General features: G+C 40.7%; 1 protein-coding gene across 4 annotated transcripts in view; it reads right to left on the bottom strand.

Moving 5' to 3' along the window:
- ARHGAP12 (Rho GTPase activating protein 12) overlaps positions 1-26,038 on the bottom strand; it is a 99,715-nt gene extending 73,677 nt beyond the window's left edge. For all 4 annotated transcript variants that reach the window (XM_068987871.1, XM_068987872.1, XM_068987873.1 and 1 more), the window contains exon 1: positions 25,352-26,038. In XM_068987871.1, coding sequence (XP_068843972.1) covers positions 25,352-26,038 — 687 coding nt within the window. The remainder of the gene's footprint in view (positions 1-25,351) is intronic.
- Positions 26,039-26,501: the final 463 nt, after the last annotated feature.

The following is a 26,501-nucleotide window of genomic DNA, read 5'->3' as shown; positions in this document are numbered from 1 at the left end:
CTGACTCAGACTGAATCACGCACTGGCTTTCCGCGATCTCCAGTCTGCAGACAGCAGATCAGACGGCAGGACTTCTCAGTCTCTAGAACAGCATGAGCCGACTGCTATAAAACACCTGCTCTGATATGTATCTATATATACCCTGTGGGTTTTGTCTCTTGGGAGAACCCTGACTGGTAGAGATTTATACTCAGAGCCCTTTTCTCTTGAAACTCCTTTAGACTCACTGCTACCTTCAGAGGGCATTTATGAAAAAATAAGACTGATACTTCATGTGTTTTCTGCTTCCCAACATCTTACACACAAGCTAAGAACATTGATCCAAAAGAAAGGGAAAATCAGTCAGCAGCCAAGTTTAAAAGCAATTTCTTTTTGCTCCTCTCGACCACCTCATACAGTTGCATTCCCTGGGAGAAAAACATAAGCCATTCTACTTATATTTCAAAGTACAGAAAACAATATCTACCTAACAAATGTACTCCAGGTCTACAGAGAGTTAATGCTACTCAAAGCTGCAGCTTGTTTTCCAAGATCCTTTGTATCCTTTTAGGGGCCTGCTGACCTCTCATCATTAAAAATGGCTCTCTGTTCAGAATTTTCAGAAAAGACTCCTAAATACAAGACATATTTCCCTTAAGTCAAATTAACCCCAATCATCATCTAAAGACACACTATTGCTCTGTTCGAAGGCTCATTTGAGACACGGCGCCTCCCTATATGTCTGTTCCTTTATATTAGGTATCTGAACATTCACAGGACAAATAAAAAGGTTTTCATTCAGGATTCGGAAGTCTCTCCATATAAAAGCAGACAAATAAGATCTGCAGCAGAGACCTACATTCAGCTAAAATTTACCAACGTCTTGCCTAGTTTGTCATTTTGGGGCACTGCTGGCTCTTCAGAATGAGACATATTGAAAGCGGCATCAAAATGCCTGGTTCCTTTTAATAGAAGAAAAAGTTAGTCACAGGAATGAACAGTCTTCTCAGGCTCCATATTCTATTTTGGTTAATGCACTAACATAATATCTATGGCACGTATGTTATCAGAGCAAGTAACTATATTAAAAAGTATGGCAGAAAGTGAAGAACTAAAGAGCCTCTTGATGAAAGTGAAGAGGAGAGTAAAACAGTTGACTTAAAGCTCAACATTCAGAAAACTTAAAATCATGGAATCCGGTCCCAACACTTCATGGGAAATAGATGGGGAAACAGTGGAAACACTGGCTGACTTTATTTTGGGGGCTCAAAGATCACTGCAGATGGTAACTACAGCCATGAAATCGAAAGATGCTTACTCCTTGGAAGGAAAGTTATGACCAGCTTAGACAGTATATTAAAAAGCAGAGGCATTACTTTGTCAAAAAAGGTCCATCTTGACAAGGCTATGGTTTTTCCAGTGGTCATGTATGGATGTGAGAGTTGGACTATAAAGAAAGCTGAGCATAGAAAAATTGATACTTTTGAACTGTGGTGCTGAAAAAGACTCTTGAGAGTCCCTTAGACTGCAAGGAGATCAAACCAGTCCATCCTAAAGGAGATCAGTCCTGGGTGTTCATTGGAAGGACTGATGTTGAAGCTGAAACTCCAATACTTTGGCCACCTGATGCAAAGAGCTGACTCATTTGAAAAGACCCTGATGTTGGGAAAGATTGAGGGCAGGAGGAGAAGGGGACGACAGAGGATGAGATGGTTGGATGGCATCACCGACTCAATGGGCATGGGTTTGGGTAAGACCCTGATGTTGGGAAAGATTGAGGGCAGGAGGAGAAGGGGACGACAGAGGATGAGATGGTTGGATGGCATCACCGACTCAATGGGCATGGGTTTGGGTAGACTCCGGGAATTGGTGGACAGGGAGGCCTGGCGTGCTGCAGTTCATGGGGTCACAAACAGTTGGACACGACTGAGCGACTGAAGTGAACTGATACCATTTTTCTTATTACAGTACCTTTTGTTTTTAGGGGAACACTGAGATTTATTAATTCCTACTTAAGTCTTTAAAGCTGTAGCTGAAAAGGTAAAAAGACCACATTCCTCCCCACTTGATTATATCAAGAGTTCTTTAACAGCTGGCTGTTAAGTTATCGTGGGCTTCACAGGTGGTATAGTCTCCTGCCAATGCAGGAGCTGCAACAGACTTGGGATTGATTCCTGGGTCAGGAAAATCCACTGGAGAAGTAATGGAAACCCATTCCAGTATTCTTGCCTGGAAAATTCCATGGACAGAGAAGTCTTATGGGCTACAGTCAACGGGGTCTCAAAAAGTCAGGACATGACTGAGTACACACACATTAAAAGTTACTGTAATTGATGAAAAAACATCATTTTTCTCCATATCTCATTTAAATTACAGTAACAAAATTGTCAGTGAGAAAAATTACTTTAACTGAAACATGGAAGAGATGTTTTTATCTCTACATATGTTACATTACTTGAGTATTTAGCAATAACATCCACATGACATAGAAACAAGATAAAAGAAAATCGACATACTCAAGGGAGATATTTAGCAGATAACTGAAAAATATATATACTTATTTATTTATGGCCACACCATACACATGCAAGATCTCATTCCCCAACCAGGAATGGAACCCATGCTCCCTACAGTGGAAGCACAGAGTCTTAACCACTGGACTGTCAGAGAAGTCCTGTAACTGATAAAATTTTAAAACCACACTTTGCTGGCCAGAAAAGTAACATATTAATAAGCTGCACAAAATGTTAGATTTTAATTATAAAGAAATCTACCTCCCTTTTTTAAAAAACTGGAAAATGGAGAAAATAATTAAAAAGAAAAATCTCCAAAAAATTGATTCCTCAAGTATAACCAACTGATGTTCCCAATGAAGCTGTAACTATAATAGGTGCATGCTGTGAACTTTTGCTTAAAATGTTTAATTTTTAAACATCCTGCACTTCCATGATTTCAAAATGAAAATCCTGTTTCCTTTAATACATAAAAATCTCAACTGTCTTATACCAGCTGATGAATTTTTTGAGAAATTAAACAATTCTGTTTCAGAAGTCTCAAATGTTATCTGTGTAACAATGTTTCTGCAGTTTTGTATTTGAATATTTTATTGTATTTTATACCTTTTAAAATGAAATATGAAAAATGAAAAAAAAAATACCACAGCTTTTCCATATTTCTTTATGGTACGGGGACAGGCAAACTATGGAACAAATCCAGTCTGCTGCTTGTTTTTGTAAATGAAGCTTGACTGAAGCACAGCCATGCTCCTTTGTCCCCACTGTCTCTGGCTGCTTTATTTCACAACAGTAGAGTTGAATGCTTGTGACTAAGGCCATACAGCTCACAAAACCCAAAATATTTGCTATCTGGCTCTTCAGAGAAAGTCTGCCAACTCCTGTGTCAACACCCTCCCCCATTGTAAGCTAGATTTTATTAAAACCAAGTACACAAAACTTAGATGAATATGCACTATACTGCATTATTCCCAAGTAATTACTTCAAATAACTACGAAATTGATCTTCAAGGTTGACATTCTCCTTCCATAAAGACCTCAGAAAGGATGAAGAGAAAATGCAATCTTCAGCTGTGTGTCACCTTCCTGTTAACAGTGAGCGTCAACTCTTTTTTTTTAATTTATACAGTAGTTTAACACCTATTTCAAAGACAAGAAAATTTCCCTTGCTTAACTATGAAAATAGACAGTTATCACAAAGAACTTCAGTGGTTTCCTTTAAAGAAAGGAAAATCTTATTTAAAACATTTAACTTTATTAGAATCTAGCCTAAGTCCAATAGTCACAAAAATTAAGTGCAGAATCTCTCGCTTTCTCATTTATTGTTTCACTTGTCTAACTTATCCTTCCCTGTAAGCTTTTCCTTTCACCTTCTATCTTGTATTGCCCAGTTCGGTGCCTTATCCTACTAGCATCCCCACAAATCACCTAACATGCTTACATTTGGCGCCAGCTTAAACAAAAGTCAGCAGAGACTGACAGACTGACAGGAGGCTGGCAGTTTTTGTATCAAATCATTTCAACTAAAATCGCTACCAGAGTCACGCCACCGTCTCCTCCGCGGCTCCCGCACACTGCTGCAAGGTTTCCGGCAGGTCTCTCCTTTAGCAATGCCTGGAGGTCAGGGAACGTCCAATCAAAACTTTCTTCCGGGAGGGAAGAGGGGAGCAATAGCGAGGATACCACACAGGTTTCCAGCATTCATTCAAAAGTAGAGCTCTATTAAAAGAGACGCTCTGTGCTCACCATCAAATACCCACAACCTTGTACAACACAAGATACACAGCTGGTGCTCAACAAATATTTAAGGAATGCACGCGTGACTGTATTATTCCAGTAAATCTAAAGCCATGATTCCTGTTTTATTCTTTTCCATCAGTGTTTTCCTTTCCAAATTAAAAAAATGCTTAAAATATTTAACAAATATGTATGAAAAAAATCTAACAGTTCTATTAAAAGTCGACTGTTCTCAGAGGGTATCAAAAAGCTATCGTTTAGTGGTGATTCCTGAAAGCATCTCTATGTTGTGCACAAGGAATTAACATAGTGTTGTAGGTTAATCATACTTCAAAACACAAACTCATGGGAAAAGAGATCAGGTTTGTGGTTACCAAAGGCAGAAGGGGAATGCTGGGGGGGGGGAGATGAACTGGAAAAGGTGGTCAAAAGGTACAAACTTACAGTTATAAGACAAAAAAGCAGTAGGAATGTAATGTACAACATGATTAATTAATATAAGTAATGCTGCTGTATGTTATATATGAATGTTGAGTAAATCCTAAAAGTTCTCATCAAACTCATTTTTTTCCTTTAACCTCGTATCTACATAAGATGATGAATGTTCACTAAATTTATTGTGATCACTCATTTCATTATGTATGTAATCATTTCATCATGCTATATTTCATCAAACTTACACAGTACTATATGTCAAATATATCTTGATACAATTGGAAAAGAAAAAAATTATTGCTTAATTTGATGTGTCCAAACTTCTCTTACAGGGAAGACACTGCAGATTCTGTTTTCAATATTCTGCCTTGTTATGGTTTTAGAAAAATACTTACCTAGAAAACATAGCCTTACATCACTTCATAGAAAATAATCAAATATAGACATACACATGTAAGTATCTACATCAAATTACCCCAGTAATTAAGTTCCACCTTTAATATTTTGATCAGATAATTATATTTCTATGATTTGTATTCATCCATTCACTTGCTAAATAAATTTTATATCTTGCACGATAAAACTAGGCTTTTGTTATTTTTCTATTTTTAATTAAAAAGTAAAAAATATATAGCTCTATCTAGTACTAAGAGTGGAGAAGGCAATGGCACCCCACTCCAGTACTCTTGCCTGGAAAATCCCATGAACGGAGGAGCCTGGCAGGCTGTAGTCCATGGGGTCACTAACAGTCGGAGACGACTTAACGACTTCCCTTTCATGCATTGGAGAAGGAAATGGCAACCCACTCCAGTGTTCTTGCCTGGAGAATCCCAAGGACGGGGGAGCCTGGTGGGCTTCCGTCTATGGGGTCGCACAGAGTCGGACACGACTGAAGCGACTTAGCCGCAGCAGCAGCAGTACTAAGAGTACACCTAAGAAAGGATTTACATAGTTTGTGGACCAGGCAGTACTCTAAGAACTTATATAAATTCAACTAATCTTCATAAAAACCCCATGACAGAGGTATTATGATAAGTCCCATTTTACAGAGGGGGAAATACTTCCAGAAAAACTCAAGTACTTGTCCAGGTTTAGACAACCAAAACGTGATCCGCCTGAACACTAAAAGCGGGCAATCTGGCTCTTTGCCTGTCTTATCCTATACTACCTCTATCCTTCATTAACGGGTAAACATTTTATTAAAATTATAAATATAATACTGAATTTTCAGAAAAGGTTAACAGTTACAAGCTATAAAAAAACTTCTGTACTATAAGCACACAAAAACTAGTCTTTGGAAGTATATTACAGGCTAAAATTGGAAAAACAAGAATAAGACTTTGGCCCGTGAAAAAGATTTCTGTTTGACAACACATGTATGGATGTGAGAGTTGGACTGTGAAGAAAGCTGAGCACCGAAGAATTGATGCTTTTGAACTGTGGTGTTGGAGAAGACTCTTGAGAGTCCCTTGGACTGCAAGGAGATCCAACCAGTCCATTCTGAAGGAGATCAGCCCTGGGATTTCTTTGGAAGGAATGATGCTAAAGCTGCAACTCCAGTACTTTGGCCACCTCATGTGAAGAGTTGACTCACTGGAAAAGATTCTGATGCTGGGAGGGATTGGGGACGACAGAGGGTTGAGATGGCTGGATGGCATCACTGACTCGATGGCCATGAGTCTGAGTGAACTCCGGGAGTTGGTGATGGACAGGGAGGCCTGGCGTGCTGCAATTCATGGAGCCGCAAAGAATCGGACACGACTGAGCGACTGAACTGCACTGATGTTAATTATGAAACAGAATTGAGAAGTAATACTTTTTAATATCTTTTGATTTAACTAGTCTTTCAGGCTCTCCTTCACTGACTTAGTGTTAGTCGCTCAGTTGTGTCTGACTCTTTGCCACTCTATGGACTGTAGCCTGCCAGGCTTCTCTGTCCGTGGAATTCTCCAGGCAAGAACAATAGTGTGGGTAGCCATTCCCTTCTCCAGGGGATCTTTGCTACCCAGGGATTAAACCCAGGTCTCCTGCACTGCAGGCGGATTCTTTACCATCTGAGCCACCAGGGAATGTCTTTTGATCTAACTGGTCTTTCGTGCTCTCCTTCATTTGCTTATTCATTCAAGAAACGTTCAATACATCCTGACTGACAGGACAGAGAAGAGTTCCTTGGGAAAACAATAAAATAAAAATGTGCCTAAGACAATCACATTATCCCTCACAGGAACAGATGTCCTGGGCCCACAGATACATGTAAGAGGCCCAATACAGTATACAAAATACACAAAGCACATTCCAAAGAGATTCTAAACCAATGTGCCAACCACGTGTTTTTTAGAAAACTGGCATGCCTCCTTAGAAGTTAGAAAATCTTTCTTGAAGATTACCAAATAGAAATCCAGAGTTTTGAACTGTCTTTTTTTTTTTCAATAAAACTTTCCTTTCACAATAACAACAACAAAAATACACAGACATGAATATTCACTAAGCATATACTCTGTTTGAGGCACCTGCCTTATTCATCTCATTAGTGTTCTCAGCACCCACGAGTTTCACAGCTGCTCCTCATGAGGAAGTTGCTGAACTACAATTTAAAACTAGGTCTGTTTGATTTCAAAGTCCAGGCTATTACTCACTACCCATACTGTCCCAACCAACTTCTTAGAGCTGTGTTTAATGAATACTTTTGTTACTACGGCGTAAAATATTTTGAAATTTAATAACTGGCACATTCTCTCTCCCTAAAGTTACAAACAGAAAAACACTAAGAAATATTAAGTGCTAAGTTATTTCACTTTAATTTCATTTTGCCTATCTTTTAGTAAAAGATTTGAGAATACTGTTTTATACTTTTTGTAAATCTTAACCTAACACAGTAAAGATTGAGGGCAGGAGGAAAAGGGGACGATACAGGATGAGATGGCTGGATGGCATCACCGACTCAATAGGCATGGGTTTGGGTAGGCTCCAGGAGTTGGTGATGGACAGGGAGGCCTAGCGGCTGCAGGTCATAGGGTCACAAAGAGTCAGACACGACTGAGCGACTGAACTGAACTGAACACAGCAAAAGTAATCAATAAATATTTTAACTAATTAAATAATACGTTTCATCTCTGTGAGCATGGCAACCATTCAACTCAGTTCAGATTTCAACTATTACCTCCCACTCACCCCCAGAAGCATCGATACATTCTCACTTATCCTCGTCAGAACAAATGTGTCACCGTGAGTGCTGCACTATGGCACTATGAAAAACCCAAGTTCCGAAGGTCGGTAACTCTCCAGCTAAGTTTTGTGATGCAAAATAAAAGCAGGACAATTAACAGTGCGAAAGTATGTTCCACTAGGATTACATAATTCAATACCTGAGCATCTACAAATATGGGGCACTAGACAGTTTTACAGAGAAGGCGATGGCACCCCACTCCAGTCCTCTTGCCTGGAAAATCCCATGGACAGAGGAGCCTGGCAGGCTGCAGTCCATGGGGTCGCTAGGAGTCGGACACAACTTAGCGACTTCACTTTCACTTTTCACTTTCATGCACTGGAGAAGGAAATGGCAACCCACTCCAGTGTTCTTGCCTGGAGAATCCCAGGGAGAGGGGAGCCTGGTGGGCTGCCGTCTCTGGGGTCGCACAGAGTCGGACACAACTGAAGCGACTTAGCAGTAGCAGATAGTTTTAAGCAAAAAAAGAATTATCAAGATTCATTTTCAAGGTTCTTCAGTATTTTGAAGTAACAAACAAACAAAAAAATCACAATCACTTGGAAACTATAAAATAACTCCCAAGACACACCTTCCCATTTCTTTCAAATATGAGCTTCACAGGCTTCCCTGGCTGGGTGGTAAAGAATTCACCTGCCAGTGCAGGAGACATGAGTTTGATCCCTAATCTGGGAAGATTCCCACGTGCCTCGGAGCAACTAGGCCCGTGCACCACAACTATTAAGCCTGTGCTCTAGAGCCTGGGAGCCACGACTACCGAAGCCCGCTTGCCTAGAGCCCATGCTCTGCAGCAAGAGAAGTCACTGCAATGAGAAATCCACACACTGCAGCTAGAAAGTAGCCCCTGCTCACCGCAACTCGAGAAAAGCCCACACGGCAATGCAGACCCACTCAAGTTGTGGTCAAAAACAAATAAGTAGGTTTTGTAAAAAAAAAAAATGAGCTTCACATACTCTTCTGTCTACAGAGCTACACCTGTCTGCTCTCCCAAACCAGGGACGGGACAGCCTCCCACTCCACTAGTTTCTCAAAGAGACAGGGAGGCCGAGCAGTCTCCTCTCAGGACCTTCCGCTAGATGATGCACTTGGGTCCTTATGCGATCACAGCTAACACGACTCTGGTCTTCATCTGTGGAAAAGTTAGTAGACAGAAAGATAAATAAGGTCAGACGTACGCTGCGGGCTCTCATTAAGAGGCCAACAAGTAAAATTCAAAAGGTAGAGTCATCAGAATAAGTCCACATCTGTAGGATTTTAAGTGAATATCAGAATAGTGAACACAGAAATAAACAGATCACAGAGTAGGAGAACAAGTTTTTTGGTTTAGATGTATTTTTTTGTCAGACATATAGAAAAGTAAACATTTACACTTAAAAATTATAGTAATCAGAGCCTATCTAATCAAAACTGTTACCTGGAATTTCTGAACATTTCCACTTTAGCAGAATTATACAAACGACACCTGATACTATGATTATTTTTTTTCTTCAAAAGTAACACTGCATATGTCCTGGAGACACTACAAACTAATAAATTTACTACTATAAAGGTGATGAATCGTAATAATGATGATGCCTACAAACGTCTGATTCTTTAAAGAAAGGCTTGGTAACCTTTCATATGCTTTTACTTCTGTTGGAGAGTGAGCTGAAATATGCTAAACTATGAGCTCCTTAAAAGCAGAAGCCAGACTAGACATGGCATCTATTTCAGCACGTAGAAAGCCTTTAATCAGTGATGAATGAAACATGGATGCTGGCTATTCAATTAGGCAAAAATTTCTGTTCCTCAGAAAAACTGATTGAGGTTTCACTGCAATGAGAAATACATATTTATTTACTCCCTAAGACTCATGTTAATTATTTCCTTGCCCAAACTTGCTTCAAATGTTAATTCAACAAGCTAAACAGATAAAAGAAGAGAAATGATGAGTTCATCTTGTAGGAAAGTACAGGAAAACAGTCCCACCACTGATGCAGGCATCTCTGCTCAGCGCATCAAGCCTAACTGACACACAGGCAGACTCACCCTCCCCCTGTCCGTCTGGCAACCTTTCCAGTTTCTAACTTCAGCACACACAGAAAAAAAAAACTTCCAGCAGTCTGACTACGGGAAATCATTCCTTCCTCTTTTCCATCCGTAGAGAGACACAAGTCTTTCACTTCTTCTCACTTCTATTTTTACATATTCAAGGTTTTCCAATCTTGAAACTGATAATTTTCATACTGTGCCCTCCTTGGGGAGATGGGACTTTCTTTATGTACACTGTAAGTAATTTTTTACTTAAGTATAAACCATTTCTAATGCAAAAAAATTTCCAGCATTTTAATATTACTATAATTCATAATACTCCATATACATTTACAACAAAAAGTTAAATTTAATTCTATGTATGATTAAAAGATCACTGACTATCTGGCTTACCAAACTTACTGATAATAGATTTTAACAAATAATTCATCGTCTAACTGAGATACAGTTTAGCCAACATGTCTCTAGCCTAACTGTTAAACATTTTACCAAAAAATCTTATCATCATCAAGCCCTGAACCACTAACATATACCCTGAACTGTACATAAAGGCATTTGATTCTGAGAAGAATCCCGCAAGGCCTCCATCAAATACTGCTTTCTCTGAGCTACGTGCACACCCTTTCACCAAAATAGCATTCTCAAACATTTTGGTCTGAGAGCCCCTTTACACTCTTAAAAATTATTTGGGATACAGAAGAGCTTTTGCTCACACAGGTTTTATCTACTGATGTATAGTATTTTAAGTTAAAACTAAAAGCAAATTTTTAAATTAATTGTTAAATTTATTTCAAAATAATAAACCTGTCACATGCTAGTATGAATACATATTTAGAAAAATAACGATGGTCTCCCAAAAACTGCTAGTGAGGAAAACAGCATCATTTTACATTTACATATCTCTTCATTATCTGGATTCTCAAATATGCTTCCACATTAAATCTTTGCAATGTGTTGTTCCAGCTGAAGTACACAAATAAAAAAATGGTCTTATGCAGATAATAAAAGGATAAATATTTTAACAGGCTTTCCAGGTAATTGTGGACATTCTCTGACATTCCTCCAAGACTTCTCTGGTGGTCCAATGGTCAAGAATACACTCGCCAAATGCCAGGAACATGAGTGTGATCCCTGGTGCAGGAAAAGCCAATATGCCACAGAGCAGCTAAGCCTGAGCACCACAATTACTGAAGCCCACGTCTGTGCTCAACAAGAGACATCACCACAATGAGAAGGTCGTGTACTACAAACTAGAGAGTAGCCCCAACTTGCCACAACTAGAGAACCCCCGTACAGCCAAAAAAGACATTAATAAATTTTTTAATAACTAAATAAAATCACACCAATTAACTATTAGTACTTTGTCACATTAAAACCCACTGGTCTACCTTGTCCTTGAAAGATTCCTGTATCCATCATGCACTGGTCATGTGAGAATTTTTAATTCATTGAGTTAGGCTTATTTTCCAAATGTTGAAACATTTCATTACATGATATCAAAAACAAAAACCAAACACAAAATCCTTAATATCATCACTTTCATCAGGTAAGTCTTAAAACTGAAAAACTGTAAGCTCATGGTAGCAGATGCAAGTTTTCAAGATTCTAATTTTCACTTGAAATCTTGGTTTTTATCATTTGCAACCTTTTTTTTTTTCCCGTGAGAGACAGCCTTACTTTGTTCATTTTTGAGAAAATGTCTAACAAACGCCCTTCTGTGAATAAGCAGTTTGTCAGCCATTCTTTCAAGTAAAACTGGTGTTCCATGAAAAAACTGACTGGTTAAACTCACACAGCTCAATCAAAGTCAGGATTTTTATTTAATTATTTTAAAGTATTTTAAGGGTATAAATACTCCCGTGACTTCATAAACTGAAAATATGCAATTGTTTCTTCAATGTAAAAAGAGAGCTGTGAAGCAACCACACATGTAACCATCTATTCCAGCACACAACACAGCAAAGATGCCCAGCTAACAAATGACTGGGCTCCTTCCACCATTCCCTTTCACTGCAATATTGGTATCAATGAATTCCCTCTAGCTCTTTATTTTTCTATTTCTCTTTAAAGGCCAACCTGTCACTCATCTACCTCAACCACTTTTAAGTTACTGAATTCCACTCCATGAGACAGAAAAACAGATAGTATTCAACCATAGGTTACGAAAAGAGGGCTTCAGAAATTAAGCATCTCATAGACACAAATTTCTCTGGTTTAGAAGCCTAGTCCTTCCCCTCTTTATGTACCTAGTTACATTCATGATTTCCCAGAAATCTGAGCTCGAGTGTTGTTAGAATATGCTTCAAAATAACTGTTGTGATAAAATTGTTTGAGGAGTCATTCTGAGTTTACACCATCTGTCTGGCATTTACTAAAGCAATTGCTAAATATACTCTATGCATACAGATGAGATTTTTCTCAACAAAAAAGCAAAAATGTTTCCACATCTGTTGTTTTTGTTGCTATGTCACCTAGATTAACAAATTCTTTCCAAGAAAGAAAACAGGGTAAAAACATAGAACATTTTTAATATACACATTTTTTTAATGACTATTAAAATTATATCAACTTTTCAACCATCTTTTTCTACTGCTTCACTACTATCATACTAAAATTATGTCTGTGTGTGTACACATACATATATCTAAAGAGACAGAGAAATTTCTAAAATCTCAAGTCAACTGATACTGTGATTTTAATCTTTAGACAATGTCTAAGACTTTTTAAAATCATAGGTTGGAAAATTCATGCATTAAAGACTATCAGAACCAGTCTACAGATGTGAAGAAATTTATATCCAATCGATCTTACATAGTATCCAGGAATTCTAAAACATAAAGAATGCAATCATTCCACATTCCAAAAGATAGATATATTCCAATGTACAGCAAATAATTGTACCATATGAACATTTATTGCTTCTGACTACCGATTAAGCCTCTAGGACCTAGGCACCAGCACCATCCTTTCTTTATCTGCTCTCCACCAAAAGATGAGATTCTGATGGAAATACCAATTACACCACCTGCACACCTCAAACCTTCTTTGTGAAGGGGCTGATGTATAAGAGTGCTCAACCCACCTACCAGAGCAATTGGTTCATAGATGAGTACAAGAGTAATTAAGCTAAGGGGGGACGTCCCTGCAAAGGATTTCACATATTAAGTTCAGGCCTTTCTTCTGGATCTAACTGTGATGATGTATGCCTGGAGCACTCAATGGCTATAGCCTGTGTATTAGAGTTCTCCACAAAAATAATTACAAGATGTAAGACAGACAGACAGATAATAGATGGATGGATGGATGGATGGATGGATGGATATAGGTAGGTAGTTAGACACAGAGATTCACTTTCAGGAACTGGCTCATGAAGTTTCGAAGGTTTGGCAAGTCCAAAACCTGTAGGGTAGGCTGGGAGACCAAGGCAAGAGCAGCAGCTGAGTTCAAAGGTAGTCTGCCGGTAGAATTCCTTCCTACCAAGGGGAGGTTCTGTTCTCTGCTATTAAAACCTTCAACTGACTGGAGGGGGCCCACCCACAAAATGCAGGACAACATGCTTTACTCAGAGTCTCCCAATTTACACGTTAATCTCATCCCAAAAGATACCTTCACAGAAACATCCAGAATAATGTTTGACCAAATATCTCGGCAGCATGGTCCAGCCAAACTGACACAAAATTTAACCATCACAAGTGCATCTATTGCCAATTACAGACATATCATATTAACCATTTTAAGTTGCTCCCCCCACCTTTTTTTTGGCTGCATGGCACAGTTTGACGGTCTTAGTTTCCAGACCAGGGATTGAGTCCATGCCCTCGGGAGCGAAAGCACAGACTCTTAACCACTGGACCACCAGGGAATTCCCCTAAATTGCTATTAAAAAAAAAAAAATTCAGTATTGCCTTGGGACTTTCCTGGCAATCCAGTGGTTAAGACTCTGTGTTTCCACTGCAGCAAGCGTGGGTTGGATTTCTGGTCAGGGAATTAAGATCTCACATGCCACGCAGCATGGCCAAAACATTTTTTAAAGTTCTTTTAATTAAAAAAAAACCTCAATATTGCCTTCACCACACAGATTATTTACTGTATTGTATCTTGTCAGAAGTTTGCTGGCAGAAATAGGCAGGATACAATCTCTGGCTTTAAAGACGACAATCTGAAGAGTAGGACACATACACAGGAAATATTACGTTGCTTGTCCTGTGCCAGACTAGAATCAGCCTGGTAACGGCGTCGTGGCCAGCTCTTCCCGTGGCCTTCACAGCACTTGGTGACTGAGCTGGCACAGAACGAGCATGAAGGAGGAAGACCCAAGACTCAACCTCAGAAGAGGATGTGGTCGCCCACTATTATCTGCTTGCCCGGCACTCTCCCTTATTCTGGGAACAGCACGTCTGCCACTTTAGGGGAAGTGCTTTTCCTCAGATTTCATCTATGCAGTTTGGGTAGGGTCCAACCATGCCCAGGTCATAAGCATAAGCATATCCCAAGCCAAGTCAATTCCTTCTCCAAGATTTTCTGAACTGGAATTACCGGAGGAGAAACAGATGCTCTGATAGAAAAACTAAGGATGTGACCCTCATGCCCAGCAGCAACTTGTCTACAGCCATGTGGAAGATGTCTATGTGGAAGAACGACGGCATCGTGGAGAGAGAATCAGAGATAAGAGCAAGAAAGGATAAAAGGAATCCTCACAGGCCTTCCCAGACACAGGTTCGATCCCTAGTCCAGGCAGACCCCACGTGACATGGAGCACTAAGCCCATACGCCAAAACTACTGAGTCCGTGCACCTGGAGTCCACGCTCCGCAACGAGAAGCCACCACAATGAGAAGCCCGTGCACTGCAATGAAGATCCCTACTCACCACAATTAGAGAAAGCCTGTACATAGTAACAAAGACCCAGCACAGCCGAAAATTAAAAAGAAGAAAGAATCCTGAAGGTGAAAAGGCCCTAGTTCCAATCATTCTTAACACCTATATAAATAAATCCTTCCTGCAATTTCATTATGTGAGTCAATAAACTCAGTTTTGCTTAAACAGGACACAGTTGGGTTTCTACCCCTAAGCTCTGACTAGCAGACAAGAACTACAGCAGAAAAAACATAAAATGCATCTAGGAATCATGAGGTAGAAGGACAAGTAACGGTTAGAAGAAAGGTAAACAAGAGACCAGGGAAGCCTGGCATGCTGCAGTCCTCGGGGTTGCAAAGAGTTGGACACGACTGAGAGACTGAGCTCAACTGAACTGAAAGAAGAGACCTACTTGTCTTAGAAAAGGAAAAGGTTAAAAAAAAAAAAAAAAAAAAAGGTCAGGAAAGACATGAAAGGGAGGAGAATGTAAGAAGTTCTATGTGGACTGTAAGCCCAGGGGCATGCATGGATATACATGCAGGCATTTTACTGGAAAGATGGCCTATGGTTTTCACTAGATGCTCAGAAAGGATGCAACCAAACAGGAGAAAGGGGCCTGGTAAACAGATCAATGCTAAATTAAGCAGACTCTGTTCCAGAAGGAAGCTAACGACAGATAATAAAGCATTTACTTTCTAATACCAGCAGTTTCTGAGCGAAGACCCCCAACAGTTAGAAGCAGGTGCTCTTCTCCTGGAGAATAGAAGGCATGCCAAGGAGAATGAGAGCAGTCATCCTAAGAGATCTCAATTAATTTTGCCTTCAGGTTTGACCCATGGGTAACTTCAAACAGATCTAGTTTCGCTCCCAAATTTCCACGTAATTAGACATTTATGCCTAAACTTCCTTAAAGAAGATTCATCAATTTTCGCTCCATAATTACATTGTCCAAAATCTTCACTTTAATAATCTGGGTTTCTGGGTACCATGAAATTAGAGCAAAATTTGGTGTAAATGTGTGTAAATTTCTTGAGAAAGGAGTTTTCACTTTCCATCAAATTCTAATAAGACTCCTGGGACTGTGTATGAGCGTGTATGTAGTCAAGTACATAAAACCAAACAAAAAAACTTTTATTCTTTCCTGTTTTGATTTAGTAGAAAAGTCTGACAGATGATCATCCCAGAGAGCAGAAACGGAAGATGGTGTTTCCCAAACACTACTCAGAGAAGGAAAATATAAAGAAAAGAAAGCCAAAAGGATGCTGCAGCGGAAAACCTCACAGTTTTGCCTAAACGTGGCTCTCTTTATTTACAGTTGTGATCAGGTTGATTACAGAGGAAAAAGTCACACTAACAATACCACCCAAAAAACACACTGCTGATCCTGTCACTCTCAGGAATGTCACTAATTAAGATATTACTGAAATATGATTCCATTTTAATACAAACAACTCTCCATTGTGTGGAGGTGGTGATCATTTTTGCAGATTATTAGAATCCTTTTCCTTTACTTCTTACCACCCATTAGTACTTTATATGCTCAAAGCAAGGGACAGTCAAAGAAATGGAATGAAACTGAAATGTCAATCAAACCACAGTACTACTTGCTACGATAAGTTAACAGGATAAGAAAATTAATGAGGGGAGCTTCCTGGTGGTCCAGTGGTTAAGAATCCACCTGCCAATGCAGGGGACAACCCCTGGTCTGGGAAGAGCCCACACGCCATGAAGCACCTGAACCCATGCGCCACAGCTCCTGAGTCTGTGAACTAGGGCCTGCGGGCTGCAACTGCTGGAGCCCAAGTCTCAGCTCCATTCTCAGAGATGAGAAAACTGAGGTTCAGAACTTGCCCGTGGACACACAACTACACAGCAGCAGGTTTCAAATCTCAAAAGCCACATCCATTCTAAGTTCAGACACCACACTGCCCTAAATTTAAAACTAAAATAAACAACACCCAGAACAAGAGAGGGGGGAGGACTTTCCTGGCAAACCAGTAGTTGGGACTCCAAGTTTCCAATGCAGGGGCATGGGTTCAGTCCCTGGTCAGGGAACTAAGAGCCCACTTGCCCTCAAGTGTGGCCAAGAAAATATTTTAAAATAATAACAACAGTACTCAAGGGACAATTCCAACTGCTTTCTAAGTAAGACACTGAACTTCATTCACACTTGACCAAAGATAATTATGATATAAATACTGAAGATTAGGTTTTCAGACAAATTCACCAAAACATAGTCAAGCCATTCTCTAGCAGAAGTCATCAGTCCCCAAATCTCCTAAAATTTCTAATTTCCAAACTGCTGTAAAGCAATGAATTAAACAGGAAGTTTGTGGTGAGTCTGAGCAGGTGACAAAGCAGCATTTCAGCAAATTTTAAGACAGCTAAGTCCTGGTTCCAGCACCATGGCAGGGGAAGGACTTAACAGAAAGATCCACCAATGGAAAACGAGGATTTGGATGAAAGGGGACATTATTAGCTGGTGCTATACAAAGCTAATTTATATCTGTTTTTAGATTCAGCACCATCTTTGTGGAAACAGATTTAGGAAAATCTCTAACAAACACTGAAACCTTTTATATAGCTAATCCTGAATCAACCAAAAAATCCAATTAGCCTGAAAAATTACATCTCTCAGCATTCTTCTTTGTTTAATAAACATTCTGTTTGTATAATAGATATCTTTTAAATATTCCCTAGAGTGCAACTGCACACACAGTATGATTCTTACTTTGTAAATATACAGCTGTACATATGCATGTATAATTAAAATCTTGTATTTTTTAATACAATAAACATCTATTTAAACAGTCCACATAATTTGGGAATGAAGACTAAAAGGAAATATTTAAATATTTTTCAATTAGACACAAAGCTTAAATCTGTAACAAATTAGAGAGGTGATTTTATGAGCCCAGTACACAATGATAACATCTTGAAATGTTGATGAACTGCTCCATATATAAAATTTTCCAGATTAATTTAATATTAGACTTCAAAGGGCAGAAATACATTGAGTTGGCACTGTCAATGAAGAAATTCTTTCTATATGTATATCTGCCAACATAAGAAGCTATTATAAACATAATTTAAACATTACTAGATTTACAGTCATCATAAATATTCATATTGTATTTTAAAAATAACATGATTCTAAGCTTGACAGCATTCTGGCCTTCTTCCTGAAGTCATCATTCTCCCTCTGGCATCCCGTTAGCCTCACAGATGAAAGTCTACCATCTCGACTCTCCAGCTTTAGACCTCATTTTCAAACTACAGGCAATCAGGAAACCTGACACTCAAGGCTGGTAAGACACATATTAAAGGAATATTAATGAGATCATGAGAGAAAAATAGGACATTAGGAGCAAAGTGCACTCTTTTTAAGCTGTTGTAAGGCTTGGAGCACTGAACTAACACTGATTTTTCAGTTTCATCTTCAGATCAACCGTTAGTATAAACTCTGAAATGACCTAAAAACTTGTTGCTCTGGGGACTTTCCCGGCAGTCCAGTGGTTAGGACTCTGCGTTTCCACTGCATGGGGCACAGGTTCCATCCCTGGCTGGGGAACTGAGATCTCACATGCCACACAGCATGACAGGAAAAAAATGGTGCTCTGATGAAGACACTGCGTATGATGTGTCTATTTTAATGGAGGGTGGGGCAGGGAGGTGAACTGAATTTTATAATTTTCTTTGACTCAAATTTTGGAATCTCTATATTGCATCACAGCTCTTTACCTCCAACTTCACCTCTCTAATAACATTCTTCATAAACGCTAAGCTGTGTCACAGGTCACACAGGACTTTTGGATGACTTTCAAACAGAAAATGACTTCAAACAGAAACGTGCATCTTCGATGGGATATTAATCCAGGTCTCCCCTCCATGTATCTGTAGCTGAGCACTGATCATCGTCACATCCGGCACATCTATATGCATCACTGCTGTTGTTCAGTCACCAAGTTGTGTCCAAGCCTTTTGTAGCCCACCAGGCTCCTCTGTCCATAGGATTTCCCAGGCATCCATACTGTCCACAGTATTCTTAGACTAGAGTGGGCTGCCATTTCCCTCTTCAGGGTACCCGGGTACTATCCTAGGCACTGGAAATACAGAAATGAACAAGACACAGTAGGTAGCTTGGCCTTGGAGACTCCATATAGACTGACTCATGAGAAGAAAGAGAACAAGCAGAAGTGTGATGAGCACACCAAAGTACAGTGGAAGCTTATGATGAGAGAACCCTCCCCCGCCACTGCTGAGTGCAGAGAGGCCACCCTCTAACCAAGACTGTCAGGAGGTCAAGATAACGAACACTTAAAACACTTTAAAACTACCATTAAAAACTTTCCAATCACTTCCAGTTCTGGGGGAAAAAAAGAAAGGTACCTTGTCCTATTCCTCACTTAGGTATAAATAAAAACACATAAAACAAACAGAAGACGACTCAAAGGCAGAGCAAAGATAAACCTCCTATGACCTCAGGACCCAAGGAACCACATGCTGATGAGCTCCCTGAGCTTACTTGTGGCTTCATCCATCCAAGTTTGAAGAGGGAAGTCAGCAAATCCAGAAACACCAACAGCCCCAACAAATCCCTGCTCCAGATGGAGCAAGAGATCCAGGAAAGGGGAACACCAGCAAGAGCAAAAGCTTTGGATATTACCACTATAGTCCGGCCAAATGCCACAGAACAAACCAACGATTTCACCCACAGACCACCAGTGGTGACAACACCCCAAAGCCCCACCAAGGTGGTGTCAGAGAAGGCAGGGGAAGTAACCAGGACAATCACTGCAGGATGGTCACAAGACCTCCCCTCAGCCCCCCACCCCCACCACACACACATGCACACAGAGGAGGCTGAGTGAGGAATCAGCTTCCACCACTGCCGAGTGGCAAGGAGCCCATCCTGAGCAGGTCAGTGGGGTCATGTGGGGCAAGTAATGAGGCATTTCAGCACCCTCAGCCAGGAAGGCAGCAGATTTACTGGGGAACCAGACACTAATGAGGAACTCTCACTAATGAGGAGGCCAAAAACATGGGGACCTGAAGAAGTTAAAGCCTCTGATAGCCACATCAAACATTAAAAACAGTCCAATTTCTAGCCGGGCTTCCCACGTGACTCAGTGGTAAAGAAGAATCTGCTTCCCAATGTAGGAGATGTGGGTTCCATCCTTGAGTAGGGAAGGTCCCCTGGAGAAGGAAATGGCAACCCGCTCCAGTATTCTTGCCTGGAGAAATCCCATGAACAGAAGAGCCTGGCGGGCTACAGCCCATGGAGTCTCAAGAGTCGAACACAACTTAGCAACTAAACAAGAGCAACAATTTTTAGCCAGGTTAACCTAACAATGGGAGACGGCAATGGCACCCCACTCCAGTACTCTTGCCTGGAAAATCCCATGGATGGAGGAGCCTGGAAGGCTGCAGTCCATGGGGTCGCTGAAGGTCGGACACGACTGAGCGACTTCACTTTCACTTTTCACTTTCACGCGTTGGAGAAGGAAATGGCAACCCACCCTAGTGTTCTTGCCTGAAGACTCCCAGGGATGAGGGAGCGGGCTGCCGTCTATGGGGTCATACAAAGTCGGACATGACTGAAGCGACTTAGCAGCAGCAGCAACCTAACACTGCACATTAGAGGCCTATTTACTTTCGTTCCTATCACCCAACAACACACATCTGGCTCTCAGCAAAAACTACAAGCACAGCCAAAGGCACTGAGAACACCATCCACACTGTAGCGCCAAACTCAGGCATGGCACAGATGCTGGAGTTATCAGACAGGGAATTCTAAATAACTACTTTTAATATCTTAAGAGCTGTAAAAGAAGAAATAGACAAAATACTAGAAGAAATTAGTAATTCAAGCAGAGGAGTGGAAAATCTCAGACAGAATAAAAAACAAATGCTACAAACTAAAGCACTGTAACAGAGAAAATGCCTGTGAAGTGATGATCAGTAGACTGGACAGGGATGGGAAAAGAATCAGTGAGCGTGAAGATATGTCAATAGAAATTTCCCAAACTGAAAACACGATAAATACCAAAGTGAAAGTGAGAGTGTCAGTTGCTCGGTCATGTCCCACACAAATATCTAAATACCAAAGAACACACACAAAGCCATACCATCACATTAAAAAAAAAAAAAGCAAAAACCATGAAGAAACATGGAATGAAAAGGATCTACTGATGGCAAATAAGCACATGAAAGAGGTTCAATGATAGGGAAATGCAAATTAAAGTCACAAGCAATTACTACATACCTAACAGAATGGCTACAATAAAGTGACACAGGGGCTTCCCTGGTGGGCCAGTGGTTAAGGAGCCACCTTCCAATTCAGGGGTTACAGGTTTGGTCCCTGTTTGGGGGAACTGAAGATCCCTCACACCCCAGGGCAACTAAGCCCACCCACAACTAGAGAGAAGTCCATGTACCACAAAAAAAACCCAGTGGAGCCAAAAAGAGAAAAAAAAAGTGACAACACCAAATGCTGCTGAGCATGCAGAGAACCTGGATCATAAGCACTGCTCTTAATGGTATGAATGTAGAATGTATGGCCACTCTGGAAAACAGTTTGGCAGTTTCTTGAAAAATCAAACATGCACACAGCAATTATACTCGTGGGCATTTATGGCAGAGAAATAAAAAGGTAAATTCACAGAAAAATCTGTGCAGGAATGTTTACATGTAGCAGCTTTGTTGGCAATAGCCAGAAACTGGAAACTCATGCTCTTCAACAGGTGAGGTGAAGCACGGTACATCCATACCACAGAATACTCGTCATCAACAAAAAGAACACTGATACAGCAACAACCTGCATCAATCTCTCAAGTCAATCCCAAAGGGTTAAATAGGCTTTAAGTCCATTTATATACTACTCCTGAAATGACCATGTTATAAAAATGAAGGACAGATTACTGGTTAAGTAGCATTGGGGGTGGGGGGTAGTAGGTGTGGTGATAAGGGTCCTCTTGTTGATGGAAATGGTCAGCATCTGACTGCACCCACGTCAATACTTCAACTGTGGTGTTATCCAAGATGTCACCACTGCAGGTACTGGACAGCAGGCACGGGCGATCCCTCCATATGACTTCCTACAATTGCTTAAGAAGCTACAATCTTCTCAGAATGCAAAGTTTAATTAAAGGAGACTGATCAATGGTAATATGTCAGAAAAACGGAAATCTCCTAGCAGAAAAATGGAGGGTGGGCGTGTGGCTACCGACTGGAGGGGCTCACGGCTGTGCAGAAGCACAGAGCCATCAAGATCAGTACAATGCACACAACGGATTACGCGATATGCCTCGATGAAAAGGTGCTTCACACTGCCTTTTGCTTATTCATATTGTTCACTGTAAGCATGGTGCTGATTATATATAATAATATTCTAAGTGTCTGTAAACTGGTCAACAATGAGACCATGAGCAGCTTTCAGCGGAAGCTGTTTACATGGGGTGCTGAAGCCATACAACAACAGATTAAGGAAGAAGCAGGGAATGAGCAGATGCAGAGAAGTAAATACATGCCCCTCTTCCCAGACGCTGCCAGTAAAGAGGGGACGGTGATCCTCGGAGGGGAAGGTATTACTGAAAAGCTTTATTAAAACAGAAAAAAATGAGCAAATTTACACGCTGAAGGGACAAACTTGGTAAATAATGACTTTAAAGCCACATGAGCACACCACTACATAATGTTTGACAAGAGGTTTCTGAAAAAGAAGAAACAAATATGAAGAGGCCACCCTCCGACAGGAGAGGCCACGCCTGCGCTGCCTGTGCCGGGAGAGACGACTGCTGACACAGATGCGCGTAGGTTTCATGGTGGAAATTACAGCAAGAGCAGCCACGACAACAGGGAGGACAGCTCTGACACCGAATGCACACGGGACAGCCGGCCCCCAAGGCCCAGCATCTGACACTCACACCCTGCGTGGTCTCCTCCACAAAGAACAGGGTGTGTGGTCAGATGTGACAGCATGCAACTTCCAACATCAGACCATAAGAAGACAACGCAGCTCCTCCTGAGGGAAAAGCGAGATGCAATATCCAAGTATCTGCAGAGAGGCCCAACCAGCCCTGTGTGAGTGACCATCCTAGAGGCAGCTGCCCCAGCCTGGCCAAGTCTTCATGAGACAGCAACCTCCTGAGAGACCCTGAGCCTTTAAAACCACCAAATACGCTGCTTCTAAATGACTGACCCACAGAAACTGTGAGATAATAAATGTTTACTGTGTTAAGCCAGGAGATCTGGGAGTAAGTTACCAAGCAGCAGTAGAGACCTACCTACTTACTTACAGGCCAGGCACAGTTCTAAGCATGTGAGGTACAAAGTAACTCACCTGTGATCCCCACATCAAGAGGAGGAAACAGATACACAGAAAGTAAGCAATTTGCCGCAATCATCACTCAGCTGGTAAGAGATATGCAGAGTGAAATAAGCCAGAAAGAAAAACACCAATACAGTATACTAACACATATATATGGAATTTAGAAAGATGGTAACGATAACCCTGTATGTGAGACAGCAAAAGAGACACAGATGTATAAAAGTCTTTTGGACTCTGTGGGAGAGGGCAAGGGTGGGATGATTTGGGAGAATGGCATTGAAACATGTATAATATCATATGTGAAATGAATCGCCAGTCCAGGTTCGATGCATGATACAGGATGCTCGGGGCTGGTGCACTGGGATGACCCAGAGGGATGGTATGGGGAGGAAGGTGGGAGGGGATTCAGGATGGGGAACCCGTGTACACCCGTGGCGGATTCATGTTGATGTATGGCAAAACCAATACAATACTGTAAAGTTTAAAAAAAAAAAGAGAGAGAGAGAGAGAGATGGACCCAGATTCAAATCTAAAGTCAGCTCGATTAACTGCTGGGCATGCATTCCCAAACAGAAGCAGTTCCCATTCCAAGGCTTACATTTCTGCTGTGACATAGGAGGAAAGACTCTCCTGGTAAGAGAGCAGGGAAAAGCAGGTGAATCAGAGAACTGAATAAAATGGAAAAGGTTTGAAACAACTGCCATGAAGAGTTAGGACAGGGTCTGTCTAGAGAAATCTAACAGGATTTTCAAACAGTCCATGAGACATCGGGAGGCACGACCTTCTACGCAGTGAATTTAAGATGAGCACAGTGAACAGAACAGAGGGCTTCTAGTGTGCCCACACACAAAGCGTAAGTTCACATGTGAAACAGTGGTGATGGCCAGATGGAAAAAATAACACATGCCTTTCCTAAGTGCAACTTGCACAATAAGGAGTCACGTACAGAAAAATTCCAGAACACGCTGTATATTCTACATCGAAAGTATCACAAAAGGACTGAAGAAAAGACTAAGACAAAGGATGGTAAGCTGACAGCACTCTCCACGTAACTGCCTTGACCTCAAGTGTCGCAAGATTTTCTAGAGAACCTTTCCTTTTTCCTATCTCCATTCAAAAAGTCACGAGAAAAATTAAAGCCTATAAAAGAAACAGAACATACTAGTTTCATTACAATCAGACCACACCAAAGAGCAGCCTCGCAATTATTCACTGACTTAATTTGATGAGATCTTACAACAGAGCTTTAGGCCCAAAACTTATCAAATTCACTTAATAGTAGACTTTTCTAAATACTTTCAAGTTTCAATTTCATGCATGTTTTTAAAATTACTTCACTTTACTTGACAAAGTGGCACAAACTAATCTCAAAATAAACACACAAGAGGGCAGGGCGGGGGCGGGGGTGGGGGTGGGGTGGGGATTCAAACCACAGATACAAAATTTTTTCCAAGACACTTAAGACACAAAAGTGCTTGAACAGATAAACGTGTGTAAGCTCGCTCTCTCTCTAAATATATATATATATGTATTTTTTGAATATTCAAAGTTAATAAACAAGTTTCAAACAGGAAGAATTAGTATTCGTATGACATTTTCCCTTACTTTCATTATTACTTAAAGACTTAGTAAAAACAAGCCAGAGTAAGTGCAGTCAGAAAACAAAAATTTTCTAGTAAAAGAAAAGTGTCCAAACTTGGGGCAGTTCTAGTCCTAGAGAGGAACAGGAATACTTAGGGAAACCTTAAAGTGAACCTCCATCAGCCAAAAAGTTATTTCCCATGTTCTCTCTCTTTCTCTCTCACTCTGGATAAACCTATGTACTCTGAAAATAAAGTAAAAATTAAAAATAAAGTAAAAAAAATACTCTGAAATTAAAAAAATAAAGTACTCTGAAAATAAAGTTAAAAAAAAAACACCTATGTACTCTGAAAATAAATATAAACCAAGACAATTCTTAAGTCTTACAAAGATTTTAATTAAAATAACACCTATACAAAAGAATGTGTAAAAAACAAGGTCCTACTGTATAGCACTGGGAGCTATATTCAATATCCTGTAGTAAACGATATGGAAAAAATATGAAAAAAAAATATGGATACATGAGCTACTCGGCTGTATAGCAGAAATTAACACAACCATACTTTGATAAAGTAAATTTTTTAAAATAAGATAATAACACCTATAATCAAACAGTTCTGCAGGTGGCACAAGCGTTCCATCACCGCCTGTCGGTCGGTCTTACCCTTATCTGCTCAGTGGAGCTGCTGCTCAGCTCATCGCCAGACTCCGAATCCTGCTGGATCCGTTCCGAGCCTTCTCCCGCTGAATCACAAGACTGTTCCTGGGGGAAGCCAGCTTTCTCTACCTCCAAGAACTCCGGACCGGGAAAGTGACCAAATAAGCGTGTCCTATTCTGGCCAGGAACTTTGGGAGAATGTGAGTCACTGTTGAGTTTTCCATTATTGTGGGTCAGGTCCAGGCTGAGGTTGACGGTCTGACCTGGAATGTAACTGGGCCCAAAATTCTGATTGGCATCACGAACAAGACCTGTTCCTTGAACAGAAGACGAGGATGTCTTCCCAAAGCTTGACAGCTCAGGCAACCTGTTCACATTCTCCGAAGACCTCTGGAGGTGGAGACTCTGCGCCGTCTTCACAGAGTGGTTCGGCAGCCCCGTGGCCGGCTTCACCGGCGGCATCAGGGCTCGGCGGCCCACCTCCTTCACGTACTGGGCCGGCACGTAGAACGCTTTGGAGCTCTCGTCTGGCTTGACCTGCCACCAGTCGGCATTGGTCTTCTTCACCAGGAGGTACCGCTCCCCTTGCTTTATCACAACCTTTCTGTCCTTCGCTTCGTACTCGTAATCATACTCCACCTCGATGTACACTGGCCCTGGAAGAATCTTCCCGCCTCTGTCAGCCATCTTCATTCAGCAATATTCACCTCTCAGAAAGGACGCTTTGCCACATTGTGGCTTTGTGGATCAATGCAGCTATTTTTATTTAACTGGGGAAGAGAATAAAGAAAAAAGTTAACCTGGTCTGGATTTTTAATATTCATTCACAAGCATCACATAATAAAGAACAATACCTTCAAATCTAAAAAGTAAACCTGTGCCTAATACTGTGTTTACCACCCTACATTAAAAATGCTCTCATTCTAAAGGAATTCTACATTTTTCAATCATTTATGACCAAAGCCAAACCAATGACTGAAATGGCAAATACGCTAACCAGTAAGACGTATGACTATCAAAAATAAGAGGTGAGAGGTCATCTTCCCTTGCTGACTGCTCACACCTCCTTCTCTCTCTTAGAAAGGCTCACTAACAATAATACATGTTAGGCACTGACCAAGGGCCAGGCATTAAGCCAGGGTCACTGTGTGTCTCA

Source organism: Capricornis sumatraensis, chromosome 15, assembly GCF_032405125.1.
Source record: "Capricornis sumatraensis isolate serow.1 chromosome 15, serow.2, whole genome shotgun sequence".
NCBI lineage: Eukaryota > Metazoa > Chordata > Mammalia > Artiodactyla > Bovidae > Capricornis > Capricornis sumatraensis.
Note: the sequence above shows the minus strand (reverse complement) of the source record. Positions and strands in the feature narration are given on the sequence as shown.